Genomic DNA, 19897 nt, shown 5'->3' on the forward strand with positions numbered 1-19897 from the left:
CTGGATGCGACCGGCTGACTGGGCAGAATGGTTGCATCAAATGTGGCCTTGAGGCGCCACGCCTAGTTGAGGAAGTCTGACTTTTCAGGGGATGTCCAGCACTCCTTTCTGGACATGCCTTTTGATAGCACCCGTCTCTTCGGAGACAAGGCAGACTCAGCGCTCGAGCGCTTTAAGGATTCTAGGGCTACCATTTGGTCCCTTGGCCTCGCAGCGGCTCCTCGCCCTCCACAGTCTGCCTTGTGCTCCTTTCGTGGCTACAGAAGGGGCACCCAACCACGTTCCTTTCCACCTGGCCACAGATCCCACGCATGCTGTACAGTCCCCGCGTGGCCACGGATGCAGGATCCCACGAGCTCGTGGATCAAGGAACCAGCGGGCTGCCCAGTCCATCTACGCCCCCTCCTCTGCCTTCTAGCCCTCCTAGTCTGTCGGAACATCCAGAACCAGTTGGCGTCAAGATTCGCCATTACCTGCCCCACTGGGAATCTATTACCACGGACAGGTGGGTGTAACAAATTGTCTGAAGGGGCTACTCCCTCCAGTTAGAGACTTCTCCTCCAGCCATGCCATCATACGATCATTATTCCGAGGATCATAAGGCACTTCGCTGCGAGGAGGTCAAGGCTCTCTTGGCCAAGGGAGCCATAGAGAGGGTCCCTATGCCCGAAGCAGGTTGTGGTTGTTATTCCCGCTCACTTTCTCGTGCCCAAAAAGGATAAGGGCCTGCGTCCTATCCTAGATCTCCGGTCCCTTAATCTCTTCCTCAAGAAGGAGAAGTTCAACATTCTAACCCTAGCTCAGGTCTTTTCTGCCCTGGACCTTAGAGACTGGATGGTAGTGCTGAACTTGCAGGATGCCTATTTGCACATTTCCGTCCTGCTGGCCCACAGACATTACTTGCGATTTGTGGTAGGTCACAAGCACTTTCAGTTTGTTGTACTCCCCTTTGGCCTTACCAGCGCCCCTTGGGTGTTCACGAAAGTGAAGGTAGTGGTTGCAGCTCATCTGCACAGGTTAGGGGTTCCAGTCTTCCCCTACCGCGATGACTGTGGCTGTTGAAGGCAGACGTACCCCAGAAAGTCATCTCCCACCTCCAGACCACGGCAAACCTCCTGCATTTCCTGAGGTTTACTATAAACGTGCCGAAGTCACACCTGACTCCCTCTCAGATGCTCCCTGTCATCAGAAATGTTCTAGACACAGTTCAGTTTCTGGCTTATCCTCCTGAAAAGCGAATCTAGGATATTCACGCTTTGATCCTAATGTTTCAGCCTCTATCCTTGATTTCGGTGAGAATGACTCTGAGGCTGCTGGGCCTCATGGCCTCCTGCATCCTGCTGGTCCACCATGCCAGATGGTATATGCGGGCTCTGCAGTGGGAACTGAAGTTCCAGTGGGCGCAGCATCAGGAGAATCTCTCTGACATGGTTCAGATCTTGGAGATCAGAGGACTTTGATCTCTGGCAGAGTCCGGGCTCCACATTAACCTTTTGGAGCTCTGACTTGTATTAAAAGCATTTCTTCCTTCCCTCAAATGGAAAGTGGTGCAGGTGTTCACCAACAACGCCACCGTCATGTGGTACTGCAGTAAGCAGGGCGCAGTGGGGTCGTAGACCCTTTGTCAAGAGGCTCTTCGCCTCTGGACATGGCTGGAGTGCCAGGGCATTTCACTGGTGGTTTAACATCTGGCGGGCTCTCTTAACGTCAGAGCAGACAAACTCAGCCATTGATGCATAGTCGATTACGAATAGCATCTCCATCTGGAGGTGGAGCAAGGTCTCTTTCGGCAGATGGGAGAGCCTTGGTTCGATCTGTTCGCCTCCGCAGAAAACAGGCAATGTCAGCTGTTTTGCGCGCTGGTGTTTTCAACGCACCACTCACTCAGTGACGCTTTTCATCACAAGTACAGCTCAGGCCTCCTGTACGCCTTCTTGCCAATACCACTTCTGCCCAGAGTTCTGAAGAAGGTCAGGCAAGACTGGCCCCAAGTAATCCTAGTGGTTCCAGACTGGGCATGAAGCATCTGGTATCCCGAGCTATGGAGCATGCCCATCGATCCTCCAATCAGACTGCCCCTTTGGGAGGATCTTCTGTCGCAGTAGCAGGTCATTCACCCGAACCTGGCCAGTCTCTGGCTCCTTGCGTGTAGATTGAGCGGCTGCAGTTGACGGCTTTCGACCTTCCGCCCGAACTTCGTAATGTTATCTTGCCAGCCAGGCGTCCCTCCACAAAACGGTATATGCCTGTCATTAGAATAACTTTGTGGCATTGTTTATGAACAAGTCTGTTGATCCCCTCTCTGCACCTCTCTCAGAGGTTCTCCTCTTTATTCTCTCTCTTGCCCAGCAGGGCTCTGCTCTGGGCACCCTCAAGGGATATTTGTCTGCCGTCTCTGCTTTTTTAAGCTTACCAGTCCAACCTTCTCAGTTCAAATCACCCATTGTTGGGAGGTTTCTCAAAGGACTCACACATATGTTTCCTCCTATCCCATTCATAATGGCCCAGTGGGATTTGAACTTGGTTCTCACATACCTCATTTGTGCTCCTTTTGAGTCGCTCCACAACTGTCCTCTATGCTCTTGACCCTTAAAACTGTCTTCTTGATTGCCATCATCTCTGCTCACAGACTAGGTGAGCTCCAGGATCTCTTTTCGAAACCACTGTTCGTAGCAGTACATCCTGACAAGGCGGTGCTTTGTACCAGAGCTTCCTTCCTGCCCAAAGTGGTGACACATTTTTACGTAGGCCAATCAATCACCTTGCCTACATTTTACATCCCCTGACATCCCTCTCATTAGGAGGAGAGACTCTATCACCTGGATCCAAAAAGAGTGTTGGCTTTCTACTTAAATCATGCCAAAGATTTCCGGGTGGACGATCAACTCTTTGTGGGTTATGTGGATGCAAAGAAAGGAAGGGCAGTGGAGAACCACGGCCAAACTCCAGAAGCGGCTCCAACGTATCCAGAATGCCTCTGCATGCCTCATCCTGAACATCGGCCGCCACTGCCACCTCACAGGCCATTTGAGAGACCTGCACTGGCCTCCAGTCAACAAGAGAATCACCTTCAAACTCCTCACCCACGCTCACAAAGCACTGACAACACCGGACCAGAATGCCTCAACAGACGGCTCTCCTTCTACACCCCGACATCTCTGCTTCGCTTACCTCGCCCGCACAACCATCTCAGCCGTCCGTAGAACTAAAACCGGTGGCAGATCATTCTTGCACCTCACCGCCAAGACGTGGAACACTCTTCTCACCCACCCGCTTAAGACCAAATACCTCCTTACCTGTAGGAAACTTCTCAAGACCTGGCTGTTCAAGCAGTAGCAGCACTCCCCCCCTAACCCCCCCCACCTCTGCGCCTTGAGACCCTCACAGGTGAGTAGTGCGCTTTACAAATTTCTAATTGATTGAAGAAGACCATCTCGCGATGGGTAGTCCTCTGCATCAAGGTGTGCAACGCTTTGACAAAAAAGCAACCGCCTGAAGGTTTGCGCGCTCATTCAACCAGACTAACTGATGCTACAACAGCGTTAGCAAGCGGAGTTCCAGTCCTGGATATCTGTCAGGTGGCACCGTGGGCATCTTTGCATACATTCACCAAGCATTACTGCCTGGACAGTCAGGTCCGCAGAGATGGCTACTTTGGCAGTTCGATCCTGCAGGACTTTTTGGAATGATCTTAGTTTGCAGCCCACCACCAGGGATGGTATTGCTCGGGTATCTATTCTAAAGTAAGGAATCTGCAACTAGAAGTCTCTATCAGATGTACAAGTTACTTACCTTCGGTAACAATATATCTGGTAGAGACATATTCTAGTTGCAGATTCCTTACCGACCTGCCTACCGTTCCTACATTGTGAACTAATTTCTAGGGACAGGAACGTCCTTTTAAGGGCGCTAGTTTTGGCGTACCATTCTCAGTGTACTTCATGGCTCCACGCTACTAGTGTGGAAAGTCGTGAAAAGAAACTGACGTCCGCGCGCCATGGTGGCGTGTATATATGACCACAGCATCATTGCAGCGACCACGATGCCACCAACGCCCACGGAGCCGACTGATGCCACTTGATGGCGCGCAGGGGTACTGCTCGAAGAAAAATCTCTGGATCAGGTCTGATGCCTGCGGGAAATTCTAAGGTAAAGAATCTGCAACTAGAATATGTCTCTACCAGATATATTGTTACCAAAGGTAAGTAACTTGTACATCTCGCCGAGAGGCATTTTAGCCCCCGAAAATTGGGGTAGGGGAACCCAAATTCTCACCAGCTCTCGCCAACTTATTGTTGGTGAATTGAACATTAGAAAAAACTTTGCCACGCAGCGGTTGGCGGAGTGGGCAAAACTCTGCGGACTTCGCCAGCAAAGCGGAATTTTTGCCCACCACTCCCCTAGAGCAACCATGAACTCCTTGACGTTGAGATGAAAATCTTTCAGTGAGCGAAATGAAAGTGTAAAGACAGTCTCAATATTACCTTAATGGGAAAAAGACCACTTCTAGCCAGGTAAACTAGGAAGGGCAAATAGAATATGTTCACCCTGTAATGGGAAATGCCATTCAACTGCCCTTTTCCTACGTTCCATCCCCAACCAGACTCTGAGGAGAACATAAAGCAGGAAATTGACCTGGGAATGCACATATGAAACAGCCCTTTCTCCACCTTAAATATACCTTAAATTCGAATGATATGAAATGTTGTTCAGATTTAACCACTATTTGGTCTAATTGTGGGAACTCTGATCACAGTTTTAGACATTGAGCTATATTTGAAGATATAAATCACCTTGTACTTGAATATCATCTAATTAACTGCTATTTAACCGTGCAGTAATTCTTACGTTTATTAGATTCAAACTGACCTCTGTAATATGTTTTAGGCCTTGCCGTCTCAAAGCAATGTTACAAATTCTAGACACTAATGTGTGTTACTTATAATTGAAATTCACTGATATATTGGCAGCTCACAAGATATGCCAAGATGTCAAACTTTAAAGCCAGAAGACTGTGAGTTGGAAAGTGTTTTAAAGTAGCATCTCCAATTGATAGATTAAAGCCGAGGCACCAAACCACTGGCTCAGTATTTCAGTCAAGTGTATGCTACCCTTCGGGCCACACCCACCAATCAGCAGACTATTTCCATTCTGTTTCTACATCATACACAAGATCCGCTTTGACTTCTCCTTTCGCCTCTACATGAAAGGCACACAGACCTATTCTCTTTGAATTTTCTCTCAATCCTCAGAACCAGGTTTCCAAGTGCATAATAGAAGTATTTGCATAGCACTGTGCTCAATTGGCAAACAGTCCTCTAAAATGGAAATATTTTTTTCACATACACAAGGCAACCCTTTGAGGTCGATCTAAACTAGACGCTTCTTTCTTTTTTTCTGATATAAAAATATTAGTTATTCCAGCATGATCTAGAAGTGTGCAACTGAATGTTTCGACATGCCCCCAACAACAGTGACCAGCCTCAAGAAATCAGATGACTAGTTTACATCTGTCCACCCATGGCCCCAGACACTCATTCCACTACCTTCTACATTCTGCCGGAAGTTATTGAATCAATAATGATAAATTGTAAACTGACGAGAGGATGACCCAGTTATCCAACATAATTTATCATATGACAAGGATACTCAGAGGACCACAAACAACTGAACACCTTTTAAGGTCATTTGCATAAGGCACAACTGAGATTGTACAGTTCAGGATGGTTGATGACTGCCCAACACTGTTTGTGGATCCAAGATTATTTGGTCTCCTTTGAGAACAATGGTCGGTTCAGACAAGCTGTTGCACCTCTCAAGAACACAAATGTCATGTTGGTGCATAAAACCCAACACAACAAATCTGGCTGACATTTTGACTGCATTTGAACTCGCTTCATCTCTGTTTGCTATCTTTGTTCCCCACAGTAGACTTTGTCCGGAGGGCGGGCAACTCCACTAGCTGGAGTGCCCTGGGGCACTGTAATCAGAGGCTTGAGCCTTTGAGGCTCACCACCAGGTGTTACAGTTCCTGTAGGGGGGAGGTGTGAAGCACCTCTACCAAGGACAGGCTTGTTTCTGTCCACAGAGTGCACAAAGGCTCATACCCCATGTGGTCAGAAACTTGTCTAAAAGTCGCAGCCTGACACAGACCGGTCAGTCCTCCACCAGCAGTTTGGCTAACATACAGGGGGCATCTCTAAGATGTTCACTGTGTGCATTTTTCAATAAATCCCACACTGCCATCATTGGGGGTTTATTGTGCTGAGAAGTTTGATGTCAAACTTTCCAGTATTCAGTGGAGCCATTATGGACCTGTGGAGTTCGTAATGACGAACTCCCAGACCATATGGCTACACTGCACATACAATGTCTAAGAATGGACTCAGACACTGTAGGGGCATATTGCTCATGCAGCTATGCTCTCACCTGTGGTATAGTGCACCCTGCCTTAGGGCTGTAAGGCCTGCTAGAGGGGTATCTTACCTATGCCTCAGGCAGTGGTTTGTGAGCATGGCTCCTTGAGAGGGGTGCCATGTCGACTTTGCCTTTTCTCTCCCCACCAGCACACACATGCTGCAAAGGCAGTGTACATGTGCTTTGTAAAGGATCCCCTAGGGTGGCATAATACATGTTGCTGCCCTTGGGGACTTTCCCTGGTCACAGGGCCTTTGGTACCATGGTTACCTTTTACAAGGGACTTAACTGTGTGCCAAGGGTGCACCAATTGTGGAAACAAAGGTACAGATTTTGGGAAAGAACACTGGTGCTAGGGCCTGGTTAGCAGGATCCCAGCACACTTTCAGTCACGGTTGTCATCAACACTAGGCAAAAAGGTAGGGGGTAACCATGCCAACAGTGGAACTTTCCTACACCCACTTTCTTGCTCTTCCAGTTAGACACATTCCCATAGAACACCTCAACTAGATCTCCCCTTGCCGCAACTCAAGTAAAATTTGCCTTCATGGAAAATTGATAGTTATGTAAGCCCAAGACCAATTGGGTGCAGACCACACAACAGCATCATGCAAAACTGTGCACGGTTGTACTCTTCATTTACGAGCTTCTAAGCTATGATTTCGCTCTAAACCATCATAAAACATCAGTGTTCACTTGGAGCAGATGTGCTGAAAGAACAGTGAGCAAAAGCAGGTGAACTGTATGAATTACACCAAAATTTGTCAAAACATGCAAGAACCTCTATACTTAATAGCACCTGCTACCTATCCTAGATAAGTCAGTGGAAATGAAGCTGGTTCTTGCTTACCAATAGACTGCGCTGCTGTGAGGCTCTCTACAGCTATACCTTGTGAGTAAAAAGCTCTCCTTTTGCCCCAAGATATTACATATTTCTAAACAGAGTTTTGTTGATTTTTGCTTGTTGTTTTTCAGGCATGAATTAACCTGTAACGTAAACGTTATCGATCTCTTTTAATTCACTGGAAGCCACAACACACTGGTAGATCTGTACACTAAAAAAAATAACTTCCTTTCTGACATTTCTCAAGTGTCTGAAGACGGGGCCTTTTAATCAGTAACTGCTATCCCTGTTTTTTTGTAATCTCTTCAATTCCAGTTTCCACGTCATATGTTTCAGGATTATTAACCGTGTGTTATGTCTACTAGTTTTTGTCAGTAGTTGTGGTATTCATTAGCGCCAAGATATTCTCCAGTGAACCTTTTAGTTTACGAATAAAACAGCACATATGTTAGCATCTCATGCTGAATTTTTCATGTGTAGTACAACGTTTGCAAAATGTGTGTTGTAGCCAAACCCCTGCCTCCCCATGCAGCAATTTACACCTAGACTGTTATATTAACTTAAAATGGCCGCCAGGGGAATGTCGAAGCGCGCCTGGACCCAGTAACCCAATTGCAGTCACTCTTTTCACAGCAGATATTTACTTATGACATAAGGCACTGAGCACCCCGGAAAACCAATTCTTCAGAGGGCGCAACCTATAATCTTAAATATTGTGTGGTCCCCTTTCAGCGTCTAATAAAAAAAAAGACGGGGGCGGAGGCGCAGTGCTAACTAGCCGTCCGGGTCCGATGGCCACCCAGCCGGGCTATTGTGGCCCTCTTTGTCGTAATCCCTTCTTTATGGAGTTGCTAGTTGTCACAATTTAAATGTAAAATCGGTGCGTATTTTTCTTTTGCAGGGGCAGTGGCGAAGCGACACGTTCAGCGGGCAAGGGGCCGTCCTTCACTGCTCCGGTGTCACCTACGACGGGCTCTGGATCAATGGCTATCCCGCTGGTGTGTACTTTATTCTCCTGTCCAATTATTAACGCGCCTTAACATAATGCCACCGCCTTGATTAATATGGTCTGCCCAGTTGTGTTAGCCTCCCATACCACTATGCGCTCAATTAGTCTGACAGATGTAACACTGCGCCATGAAAGCCCGCGCAGAGCCGGCCTGAATAGGCCCTTTTATGAAAAAAAATGCATGAAATTGAGGCAACGCGCCAAGCCACATTAAACACGAAACCATGTTGAAATATAAAAAGGTCAGTGTGAACAAAAAGGATTTCCTACGTGGAGGGATAATGCTGGTTGTTTTGTCCTTTATTTATTTCAAACCAACTGCATATTCATGGTGCGGAGAAATAACCCGTTTTTTTGGGTGGCGGGAATGGGCTTTCGCCGAGGCTTATGAGGTGGCAATGTTCTCGTCTTCGAAAGGGTAATTGCATTTTATTTGCCTTTTATTTGATCAATTCACAGACAAGTCGGGCGCTGAAAGCAGTGTTTCAGGGCTGGAGTAATTGCACAAATTATAAATGCAAAGGTCTCTTCGGATGGATGTTGGGGACTTGCCACCCATGGCGAAAAAACAGGCCACCAGGCCCAGCACGATTTCTTTCAAGTTCTGACTGGTCGAATAAGTAATTGGGATCCAGAATTGGACCCTTGTCATGGGTGTTAGGATCCGGCGCTTACTAGAGTATGTGTCTTACCTTTAACATTCCAAATGGTTGTACTTCAGAAGCAATATTTGGTTGCTATAGTATTGATGCCAACCTCCTTAGAGCATATCCTACCTGTGCAGTGTAAGATTCTACATACCAGTTCCTTGCAGTAGCATAGGAAGGATGCCATGGGCCCTGGTGCAAGCAATGCAGATGGCCCATTTAACTGCTGTTGGGGCACTAAATACAGCAATTAACCTGGCTCGTTTGGCCGTCAGCACTCTGAGCCCTGGTGCCACTGCACACTATTTAGTACAGCTGTCGCTAGAAGGGATTTTTAGGGTAGGCACAGAAGCGGCCACAGATAAACGGGTAGGGTCACCTACACCGGTCAATCATGCATGAGGATTGTGTGTATATGTGTAGTAAATATTTACTTACATCTTACATGCCAATAGACCTGATTCAGGTGGGAGACTCCTGATTTTCGTAGCCAGAAATGGCTTTATTTCAGCTGTCTCCTGCCTGAAATTGACTCTGCTCCAACTGAAGTCAATAGGAGAAATACATTCTATCGGTTATTTTGTCAAATTCTTTCACTTACCTCTTTTAGAATGTTGGCATGTATGTTACTTATATGCATACATACAAAGTAATAAAAAAAAATAAACAGACTATGGATTAAAACTTTCTAATGTCTGTGGAAGGGGTAGAAGTGGTGTAGTAGCTAGGTTGCCATGAGCCCAGAGCCATCAAACTAACAGGGCTCCTCACTTAGGAGATATCTCAGATTGTGAGCAGCACCTGACACTCTTCAACTTTCTTCGACATAGTCTGCATCTGCCATATCAAAATTCAATACATTCTCATACACACCACTGCATTTCCACTCACCTCACCACATTTCTGAAAGTCAAATCCATAACCCTAGGAAACCATACAAATGCCAATAGTTTTGGCCCTTGTCAAGTGCATGCACACAAAGACACAAAATGCAGTTATGCCATTACACTCACACTGCTACCCCCACATGAGTACACCCCCCCCCCACAATGTGCTCGCACAGACATATGCCCATTCTGCACTCACACAGGCACAAACTGTATACCACTAACCCTGCACTCACAAAAGACAATGTTAATCCTATATTCTCACAGGCACACCGCTCACACACAGGTACACCCCTTACTAAGAAGGAGCAGAAGTGGACAGATGGTGGCATAGAAGGGACAGGAGAATTATCTGGTGCTTTGGTCCATTTGTACGATTCAGAGCTGTTGAAGTTAACTACACTGAAGCCTGAATGTCCAGTGAGGTTATATGATCTCATATCAGTCACACTTGGACCAGCACTGCAGACTGTGTGAGTCTGATCTTTGTGGACTTTTATATGGAAGATTCTAAGTTCTACTTGCCTTGAAAATAATAGGTAGTGGTTTTCTTTGTAGTGCAACCATATGCTAAAATAACGAAAGAAAGAAATTCAGAAAAACAAATGAAAAACATTCCAACTAAATGTGGAGTACATGAGCTTCAATAAAATAAAATAAAAAAAAGTTTCTCACAGATATGCCATCTTGGAACAGTAAAGATATGATAGAGTATGCTCCATGCTGTTTCACGATGGTGGCATGCTTTTGTAGCTTGCATCATAGATGCCTTGCACGCTGCATAAGAAAGGTTTGGTCCAGTAGCAATGGCAGCATAGCTGCTGGTACTCTTACTACTCAATTAGAATTAGTCTGCACTTTCAGGTGAGTTGCTGAAAGATGAACTAAAGAAAATATCACCTGGGGTCAGACTCCTCTTGATGCTGAGTAAGACAGAGTAAGTAGGCAAAATGCTATTACTCAGACTACTTGACATCTTAAACACCAGTGATCATCTACTAGGCAGAGCCAAACACTGACAAGAAAGCCAGTGTCTGAAGAGGGCTGAACCACTGCCTAAATGTATCCATGCTCTTCTGAAAGATCAAACCAATATGCAGTTCACACTCTCTGATGAATAACTGAAGTGGGCATACCCAAAGCCAATGGCCTTCATTTCAACCTTGGCGGGCGGCAGCCGCTGATGGGTCTATTTGGAGATCCCAGCTGGGCCGGCGGGCGGAAACCAGCGGGATCTCGGCCGCAACACGGGAGATGGCTCCAAATGGAGCCGGCGGTGTTGCGGCTGTGCGACGGGTGTAGTTGCACACGTCGCGCTTTTAGCAGACAGTGAAAAGCTGCATGGGGCCGTGGCAGGGGGCCCCTGCACTGCCCATGCCAGTGGCAGGGGCCCACGACTCTCCTTTCCGCCAGCCTTTTCATGTCGTTTCAAACCCCAATGAAAAGGCTGGCGGGAGGGGGACTCGTAATCCCCTGGGATTTAAACCGCCAGGACAAAAGTGGCGGGAAACCGCCAGTCCCGGCGGTGTGACCGCGATGCTTCCGCCACAGTCGTAATTCCCAGGGAAGCACCGCCAGACTGTTGGCGGTGCTTCCAACAAAACTGCCCTGGCAGGGTTGTAATGAGGCAAATATTTTCTAAGCAACATTATGTTTTAGTTTTGAGAAAAAATGTGGCTTGTGAAACAGCTAAAAAAGTCTTGTGGTCAGAACTAAAACACACAGAAATATATAGAGCACATGGAACAGGAGCTCAGTGGGTCTTTGACTCACGTGCAAAGGACGCAAAGGACATACAGTACTGATAAGGAGTATCACAAGCTTTCCAAAAACACAAGTAACAAGTGGGATACTGCAGGACCAGTGCAGGTTTCCTTCAAAGACATGCACAAGTTATAATACTTCAGTGCCAGCCAATGCAAACTTTGTTGAAGTACATGGAACAAGTGTGGTACTCTAAGGCCAACCTGTGCAAGCTTGCAGCACTGCCCTGGCGGATTAGGACTGCCACCACCTCCAGATCACTGGGATCAGAGATCCTGGCGGAGCTGATGGTCCGATTACCAGTGTTGTAATGTGGGGGGTTGGACCTCCGCATTGGCGGTGGTCCAGGCCGACACCCCGACTTTGGTGGTCTATAGCCTGCCACACTCATAATGACCCCCCAGTGTGCTGCATTTGGCTGCAGTTTCAGTTCCCCTCACTCACAGTACAGGTACAAGATGTGCTTCTCTCTTCTACCCAGGCTCTAACCTCATGCACCAGGAATGAAAGACAAAGCTTAAAATTTAATGTCAAACAGGAGCGAGAAAAGTATACTTATCTAGTGTCTGAATTACACAATGTGAAACCAGAAAACCTAGGATCACTTCTGGCTTTGCCACGTGACCAAATTGTGTAAGCCTATGCAATATTTTATTTTATGGTCCCTACAATTTTTGATTATCTCACATTAGAAAAGCTTGAAATATGAGGAGTGTGATGCACAGAAATCTCTTTTGTGTTTGACTTAATGGACTATAATTTTTCTCTTCGTATATATGAATATAGCCAATATATATACATATAGGGTGCACATGACCTGCGTGGACTGGCCTATAGGGGAATTAGGCAGTGGTTGATGGGCTGGTCTGATAGATCAGTATGTGGGCCTCTGTTTTTTAGATGTTTGTGGGCCTGTTTTATGGCCAGGTGGGACAGCTTTTATTGTTGATTCTCCTGATATTACTGCAATAATTGCCTCAGCAAACACAAATGCATGCAGTCATCCATACCTCGAAAAATGCTCATACAGCATCTCTTTACAAGTTAAAAACTTGCCTGATTTGCAAATATGGGCCACTTTTTTAGCTATCTGATTTGCTAATGGGGTCAATTTTATTTTGATGCAATGGTCTATTTTTTGTCTCAATCTGACAAATGCACATAACAATTTACTTGCCTCTTAGTTAAATGATATTTTCGTCAAGGTCAGGTAAGGACATGAATGTTTCTAAGTTCATGTTTTAAAACTATCACTTTAAATAAATGGCTCTCAATGCAGTGATATAATTGGATTCACTAAGGTGAAACGTATGTTTAAGGAATATACTTTAAAAAAAAATGTTGATGACATTTTATTACAATTTTACATAGTATTTGTTGCATGATTTTAATGGTAAATTCCCCAAGTCTCAGCTCATTTGTGGACTCAGCGCCAAGATGGGCTCTTGGAGTCAAAGCAGACCATTGGCTGAGCTCTCCCTGTTAATTTGTTGGCTCATTCACCTCTATTATTAAGCTGTTGGTAACAGTTACCTGAGTTCCCACCCCCCCCATCAGTATCTCACTCTGGGGAGCAACATCTTGTTTTCGAAGATTCTGGCCAGTTTCCACAGATGTCAGAAGGATAACTAGTCCTCCTTCTGGTCTTAGTATAGAAAAAGTGTGTATTAGCAGCCTCAAGAAGTTGTCTTACAGTTAAGTGTGCATTTGTTTTAGCACAAAATGTAGCAAAAAACACTAAATTTTCCCAGTTGCAGCACACTGTCCTAAGAAAGTCTATGTTCTTTTACCCATCTCCGTTGCCTGCCCTCCACCCGTCACACTGAACAGAGTGATAGCTGTGACTGTCATGTCTTCAGAAGCCCCTCAGCAGCATGGGCATAACATCTTATTTGACCTCTGCTCCCGGCATGCAGCCAGGTTCAAATGGCCCACACCGCATTTACAAAAGTGAGCATGCGCTCTGCTCGGCCATTTAGTGCACGTGCAGTGTGACCTTTGCAATGCCTCTGCAAGTGCTTTAATGGATTCTTTGACTTGAAGTCTCACTTCTGCAGCAGAGGAAATTGGAGAGAGCTAAACAGCAAGCTCCCAGTGCTGTAAGAGCTCTTGTAACCCTAGTAGACATCGGTACTGTAACAATTTTCAGACTGGGGGTGCTGCCATCAATGTTACATCCCTGAAGTCATGAAAATTCAGAAAAATCCAGGTATCACACAAAGAACAAGTGTCACAACTGAGCCACACTTACCCAGTGGGAGAGTGGTAAGACTGGAGTATATAGCTGGTGTTGTTTTTATGAGCACACTGACACAAATATATCACTAAAGCATGACATGGTAGTACACTGTCATTTACTGACAGCACATTTTCCATTGAAATGACCGCTACATTTCCACACACTTACAATTTTACTGATTAACCTTTAAGCGCACAAATAACAATGTGTAGAATTTAGATTCCAACAAATATTTGTCATTGAATGTGTATTGAATTGTTTTAAAATCTTGTTTCCATCACACTTCAGAATAAAAAAGTGCGTTGTTTCTGCTTTCCGAACAGTTTATATTTTTTAAAATATTTGTACAGTTCATTTATAGGTATGCAAGTTTTGTTTTGTGTTAAAAGAAAATAGCATCCTAAAGTCTTTCCTTTCACATGAGCAACATTTTCACGTAGTTCACTTTACAAAATCCTCATATATGCAAGAAGAGAAAGGAAATTAAACACTCGTCTCCATGTTAAAAAAATAAACAGCAATTTAATAAGATAAAAACTTAATTTAAAGTCACCTTTACAACTCATTTACTACAAACCTCCACCATGGTTATTTTGGGGGTGCTGCAGTAGCCCCCGCACCCCTGCTACTATGCTAGTAGCTGCCCTCTCGGGGCTCAAGTGTCTGTTGTAGTTGGGGCCCTCCAGTTGCTGGGCCTGATGCATTGCACCAGCTGCACCACTGGTAGCAGCGCCCATAAGGGGTAGTGGTCTTCGGAGTGCCAAATTAATTTCCGTTCACTTCACATCACTTTCTTCTGCAGTGTTTTGGTTACACACTTAAAGCCTTTTTCTCCACACGTCTTTCTGAAACCCTCCGCCGTATGTTAAAAAATATCTCTTTCCTCTTCAGCACCCTCTTGTTACTGTCCCCTGCACATACTTTCTTGCATCCCCTTCAAGTCAGTGCTCCTAAACACACACACACAATGCATCCTCTCAGTTGTACAGCACTTCATTTCACCATGTCAATATGTCTACAGCTGTATACCTCCTTCATTTACATTCACAAAGAATCCGAATCGAGAGCTGTGGAGTTCTGGCTGAAGGCAGTGCACGTTCCTCATAGTGCCCATTATTGGGTCATAAAGGTTGTAGAATACATGCTCATCCAGTTGAAATAACTTTATTTGGTTTAAAACAAGTTAAAACCATAAAAATCAATAAATACAGTTCATCAATCCAAAACATTGCATTTCTTACTCAATTTAACTGAGCCACTTAAAAAACAAGCAACATTAAAACAAATATTTGGATCAGTTAACAGCTGCAGGTTCAATAGTGTTGGTCTAGCTTGATTAAAATTCTCATCCACCAGTACAGGCTTCAAAAACACGTATGCGAATGTTCATAGAAAGGACAAATCAGAATAAAGTGCATAGTTTCCTGTACAGACAGGTAATCACATTGAGAGGGAGCACATTCCTCTTCTCTTGACCATCCCTTTGACACACACAACATAGGTGCAACATATTCAATTTAAAAAGGGTAAGCAGGAATTGATGAGTGTTAGACATATGAAGTAGAAGATAAGGATTCCAATGACATGGGAGTCTGTATCATACATAAGACCTAATGGGGCAGAAAGTCCCAGGGATTATCCATCCAAGCTGAATGGGAACAATCAAATAGAACTCAAATGTCCAAGAATGGGAAACTCCTTACACATTAAGACTTGTCTGATAAGAAGAAAATGAGGGGCAGAGCTGAGTAGCTGAATAGCTATATCGTATTGTAATTCCAAGGTAGAAGGGTTAACTCAAAGTAAAAGATAGAGTAATTATTTATTCTGGTATTCCATTTAGCTTCCCAAAACGGGCCATAGTATCAAGAAAGCAGCCAACACATGTTTCACCTCTTCCCGGCGTGCAGGCCGTGGGCTTTTTTAGGCGTAGGTGGAAAGGATGGACAGAGTACAAACAATACGCCTTTATACGTGCCAATGTCTAAGGTGAGTCTGTGCGGTCACTTACAATTGGTTGCTATTCCTCCCAGCCAAGGAAAACCTTTTGAGGTCTTTGCAAAATTCCAAAAGTCTCTGAGATTGTCACAAAAGTAACACGCAGTTCAGCAGAGAGCCCATCCATGACCTCCGGGATCACTTTGCCCTGTGATCTCTGCTGAACCGCTTGTGACTGGCTCAGAGACTCTTGGAATTTTGCATGGACCTCAAAAGGTTTTCCTCGGTTGGGAGGACCAGCAACCAATTGTAAGTGCAGCGAAGACTTCTTGTGCCTTTTGGGACCTGACAGAGTACTGAACTAGAATCCCAACAGGTGTTTGTCTTTTTAATGCATGGAGCTCAGTGGAAGCACTAAGGTCGCTCAGGCCTCCGTCATAAGGGAATACACCACCGCAGTTTAGGGTTGAAGGTGAGGCAGTATCGAGGCAGGCTGGCGCTGTGGTAGGAAGCAGGTTTGCGCCTGAGCACGGGTTGCGAGCCGGGGAAGTGGAAACTCATGCACGCGTCTGTTACCTGGCAATACAGACAGCTCCGAAGTCCTGGCAAAGCGGGCAGTAGGCTGCAGTGAAGCCACTTCGAGGTCCTGGCAAAACGGGCGGTAAGGTGGAAAAAAAGCTACTTCTAGGTCCTGGCAAAGCATGAGGTAAGCTGCAATGAAGCTGCTTTGAGATCCCTTTGAGTCACTCTGGAGGCAGTTTTTTGTTCTTTATCTACAGGGCAGAGGGCGGCAAACAGCAGGGCAGCTCAGCAAAGCAGGACAACTGTTCCCTGAAACTGTCAGGCACAGCAAAGTGGCGAGCCTCCAGCACAGCAGCCTTCACTCCAGCAGGGTTCTGTCTTAGGTCCAGAAGTGTACTGACTTTAGGGGGTCTGAGACCCAGCACTTACACAAAAGGGCCTTTGATGTATGGGATGACTTCAAGACGTTTCTCTGAAGTACACAGGTCCCCCTTTCAGTCCACCCCAGCTCCATATTATCAATGGGAGGTAATCAGTCCCTTTGTATGGGCTCTGGCCACTACCCTTTGAAGTGCAAGTATGAGCCCTTATCAACTTCCTCCCTAAGAAGACCCATCAGTATGCAGATGAATACAGATGCAGTTGATTTTCCGGTGTTTTTGATGCCTGGAGGGAATGCAGAACTGTAGCTATCACCTAGCCCATGCCAGGCCCATATTGGAGACAGGCTGTGGTCACCCAGGGCAGTAAAAACAGAGAAATTTCCATTTTCTAATTCCCAATGCTGGCCTACCAGAGGGACAGGCCTCACAGTAATGAAAAACAACATTGGGCGTGTTCATTACCAGGGCATGTAAAACTTACAAGTACATGTCCTGCCTTTTCTTTTTCTTTCTTGGCACCCTGCCAAATGGCCTACTTAGGGCCTACCTTAGGGGTGGCCTATATTTAAGAAAAGGAGAATTTAAGGCTTGGCAAGTAGTTTTAACTGCCAAGTTGAGGTGGCAATGAAAGGGCACATCCAGGCTCTGCAGTGGCAGGCCTGAGGCATGTTTACTGGGGTACTAAACAGGGTGCCACAACCAGTGCTGCAGGCCGACTGGTAGTATTTAATTTACAGGCCCTGGGTATATGGTATACCATTTTACAAGGGACTTACAGATACATTAAATATGTCAGTTTTGGACACACCAATGTCACCATGTTTTAGGGGAGAAGCACATGCACTTTAGCTCTGGTTAGCAGTGGTAAAGTGCTCACAGTCCTAAGGCCAATAAAAGGATACAGCAGCAAAACAGGAGTTAAAAGGCAAAAGGTCTGGGGTAAGGCCACCCTAAGGATGGCAGGTTTAAAAGTTACATTGAAGTCCATTGGCAGTCGGGATTAAATGCATAAACTTTTATGAAAAAATGCTGTTTTCAAGAAACCACTACCAATAGAAGTAGTCGTGACAAGTTTTATTTGATGTCACCATAACAGAGAAAAGTCTGTTGTGGACAACAGCTTTTTCAGCAGGCTGAAAAACATTGGATGAGGGGTCTTTAAAAGGGATGTGGTCTACACAATTAATAGTGTGACTCAAAAATGTGAGCTACAGTCCGTGCTTTGCGCAGCATGTCACGACCATTATTTAGATGCTTGTTTATCAATTTTCAACTATTGCACTCAGACATATCTCACAACAACAAACATATGCCTAAAATGAGCCAGACCTATTGTCTTTGTGAGTGCTTGTTAGTGGTTTGATATAAATTAGTAACATCAATGATTTAGTTGTAAATAATTAGAATTGGTAGTTATAAATGGTACATATATGATCATTGCAGTGTGTGCACTGGAGAGAGGCCAAGAATTGGACAGGCATGTATAGTGAAAACTGTTATGGCCCACTGACCCACACTGTCATCAGCCTTAGCTCCAGAGCTCTCAGTGGTGCCTGATTATTAACACCCTCCCACAACCAGAACTCACCCAGACACCTAAATGCATCTCAACTCACATGTACCATACAAGCAATAGAAAACCAAACAGCTTAGCCTTTTAGAGGTGAGACTTCTTGGCTTTTGCAATACTTGGTAAAGCCAGTTTCAATTACAATACAAAATGAACTAAAGCAAAGAGAGTTTACAGATGTTAAATTGAAAGTATTTACTTATGCAAAATATGCAATGAATATACAGTAAATTATTGCTAAAACTTGGCAAATCCAATAGGTCCCAAAGGCGAAATGTAGCGGCTTTGCTAATGCGTGTTTCTTTTTCTTTCAGCACTCCATGACAGTGCATGTGTTTTTGCTCTGCCCCTTGTGTGCTGCTTCCCACCTCAATACCGATCACACTCATTTACCACTCCAAGTCTGGCACCTGCCATGTGGAATGGTAAAGAAATTTTGCATTGGCAAAGCCAGTAGGTCTCGCCTTTAAGAGCCACGGGCTCTGCCAATGTATTTTTTTCATGGTGTAAAACATTAGCAACGCTGATGCTGTACAGCATGAACTAAAGGAATAAAGGTGCAATGACATAGTGGCCACGTCATTTTGTATGCAAGCGCAAGCATCATGACGTACCCATGTGACACAGGTGCCTTTTTTTAATTTACTAATCCTACTTGGATTGGTAAATTAAAAATATGACTATAAGCATGAAAAAGCACAGCATCACTTCAGTTTCTAAAGCACAAGTGTTGGCAGCAGTTTGCTGCCCGGTTCTCCAGAAAAACAAATCGAGCTAGCACGTTTTTTCCGAGTTATCTGCCTGATCCATTGTTAGTAATGGTTTTGTTGTGGAATGGGAAAAACTGGTCTAACCCATTCAGCCGCTTCCCTCTAGCTTGAAATACACTACATTTTCTATGACGCTCTGCAAATGAATTTAGGTATAAAGTTCAACATCTGGCATGAAGTCATTTGCGTCATTCTTGGGGGGCTGAAAGCGTGAAATCAAAACATTCGGGATTATTAAATAAACCATACTTTTAACTGTATCGGAACAATTACGAGCTGTCGGTTGCTAGGAAAGTCAGACCAACAGAATAAAGGGATTTCTATCCTCTTAATTCAGTTTGTACATATCCTGTCCCAGGCGGGATACATCTGTCTGATTATTCTTGAGAGGTGTTACTCCTCCCCACCGTACCTCAGGCCAGGACCTCAACATCGAGGCCAGCTCTGGCATCTTCCGTTCGCCAGAACTCCATTGGCGTCACAAGTGACAAGCTGACACTTGCACCGCTGGCCAGTGAATGCTTGCTGAGCATCTGACTGGTTGCAGCCTTTAGCAATTGACTCCTCTGTCGGCCCTTACCCCTCGGCGAATCAATAATCTTGTCTAGCTCATAGAAAACACATGCAGAGTACTAATATGGGAACCTATTTAAAGCTGCCATCAAATGTCAACCATATGAATAACAAATACAGCTCAACTAAATTGAGAAGCCCCCTGTACACTGCACCTCATTATAGTAGGCAACACCAGTTCATCAAGGGTGGGATTCTATTCTAGTTTCCATTTTTATAAAGTGCATAGCTACCCAAGATTCAGGTTGGCCGGTGCAGTCTGAAAAGGAGGCTGATCGATATACAAAGCCCTACACAGAGGGTTCGGAGAAAAGAACTGTCTTGTTCCATATTT

At 45.1% G+C, this 19897-nt stretch overlaps 1 protein-coding gene across 2 annotated transcripts in view; it reads left to right on the forward strand.

Moving 5' to 3' along the window:
• The window catches only part of MORN1 (MORN repeat containing 1), a 980804-nt gene that overhangs the window by 237033 nt on the left and 723874 nt on the right, over positions 1–19897 (forward strand). For both annotated transcript variants that reach the window (XM_069240989.1, XM_069240990.1), the window contains exon 7: positions 8163–8259. In XM_069240989.1, the coding sequence (XP_069097090.1) occupies positions 8163–8259 (97 nt within the window). The remainder of the gene's footprint in view (positions 1–8162; positions 8260–19897) is intronic.

This window comes from Pleurodeles waltl, chromosome 6, assembly GCF_031143425.1.
Source record: "Pleurodeles waltl isolate 20211129_DDA chromosome 6, aPleWal1.hap1.20221129, whole genome shotgun sequence".
NCBI lineage: Eukaryota > Metazoa > Chordata > Amphibia > Caudata > Salamandridae > Pleurodeles > Pleurodeles waltl.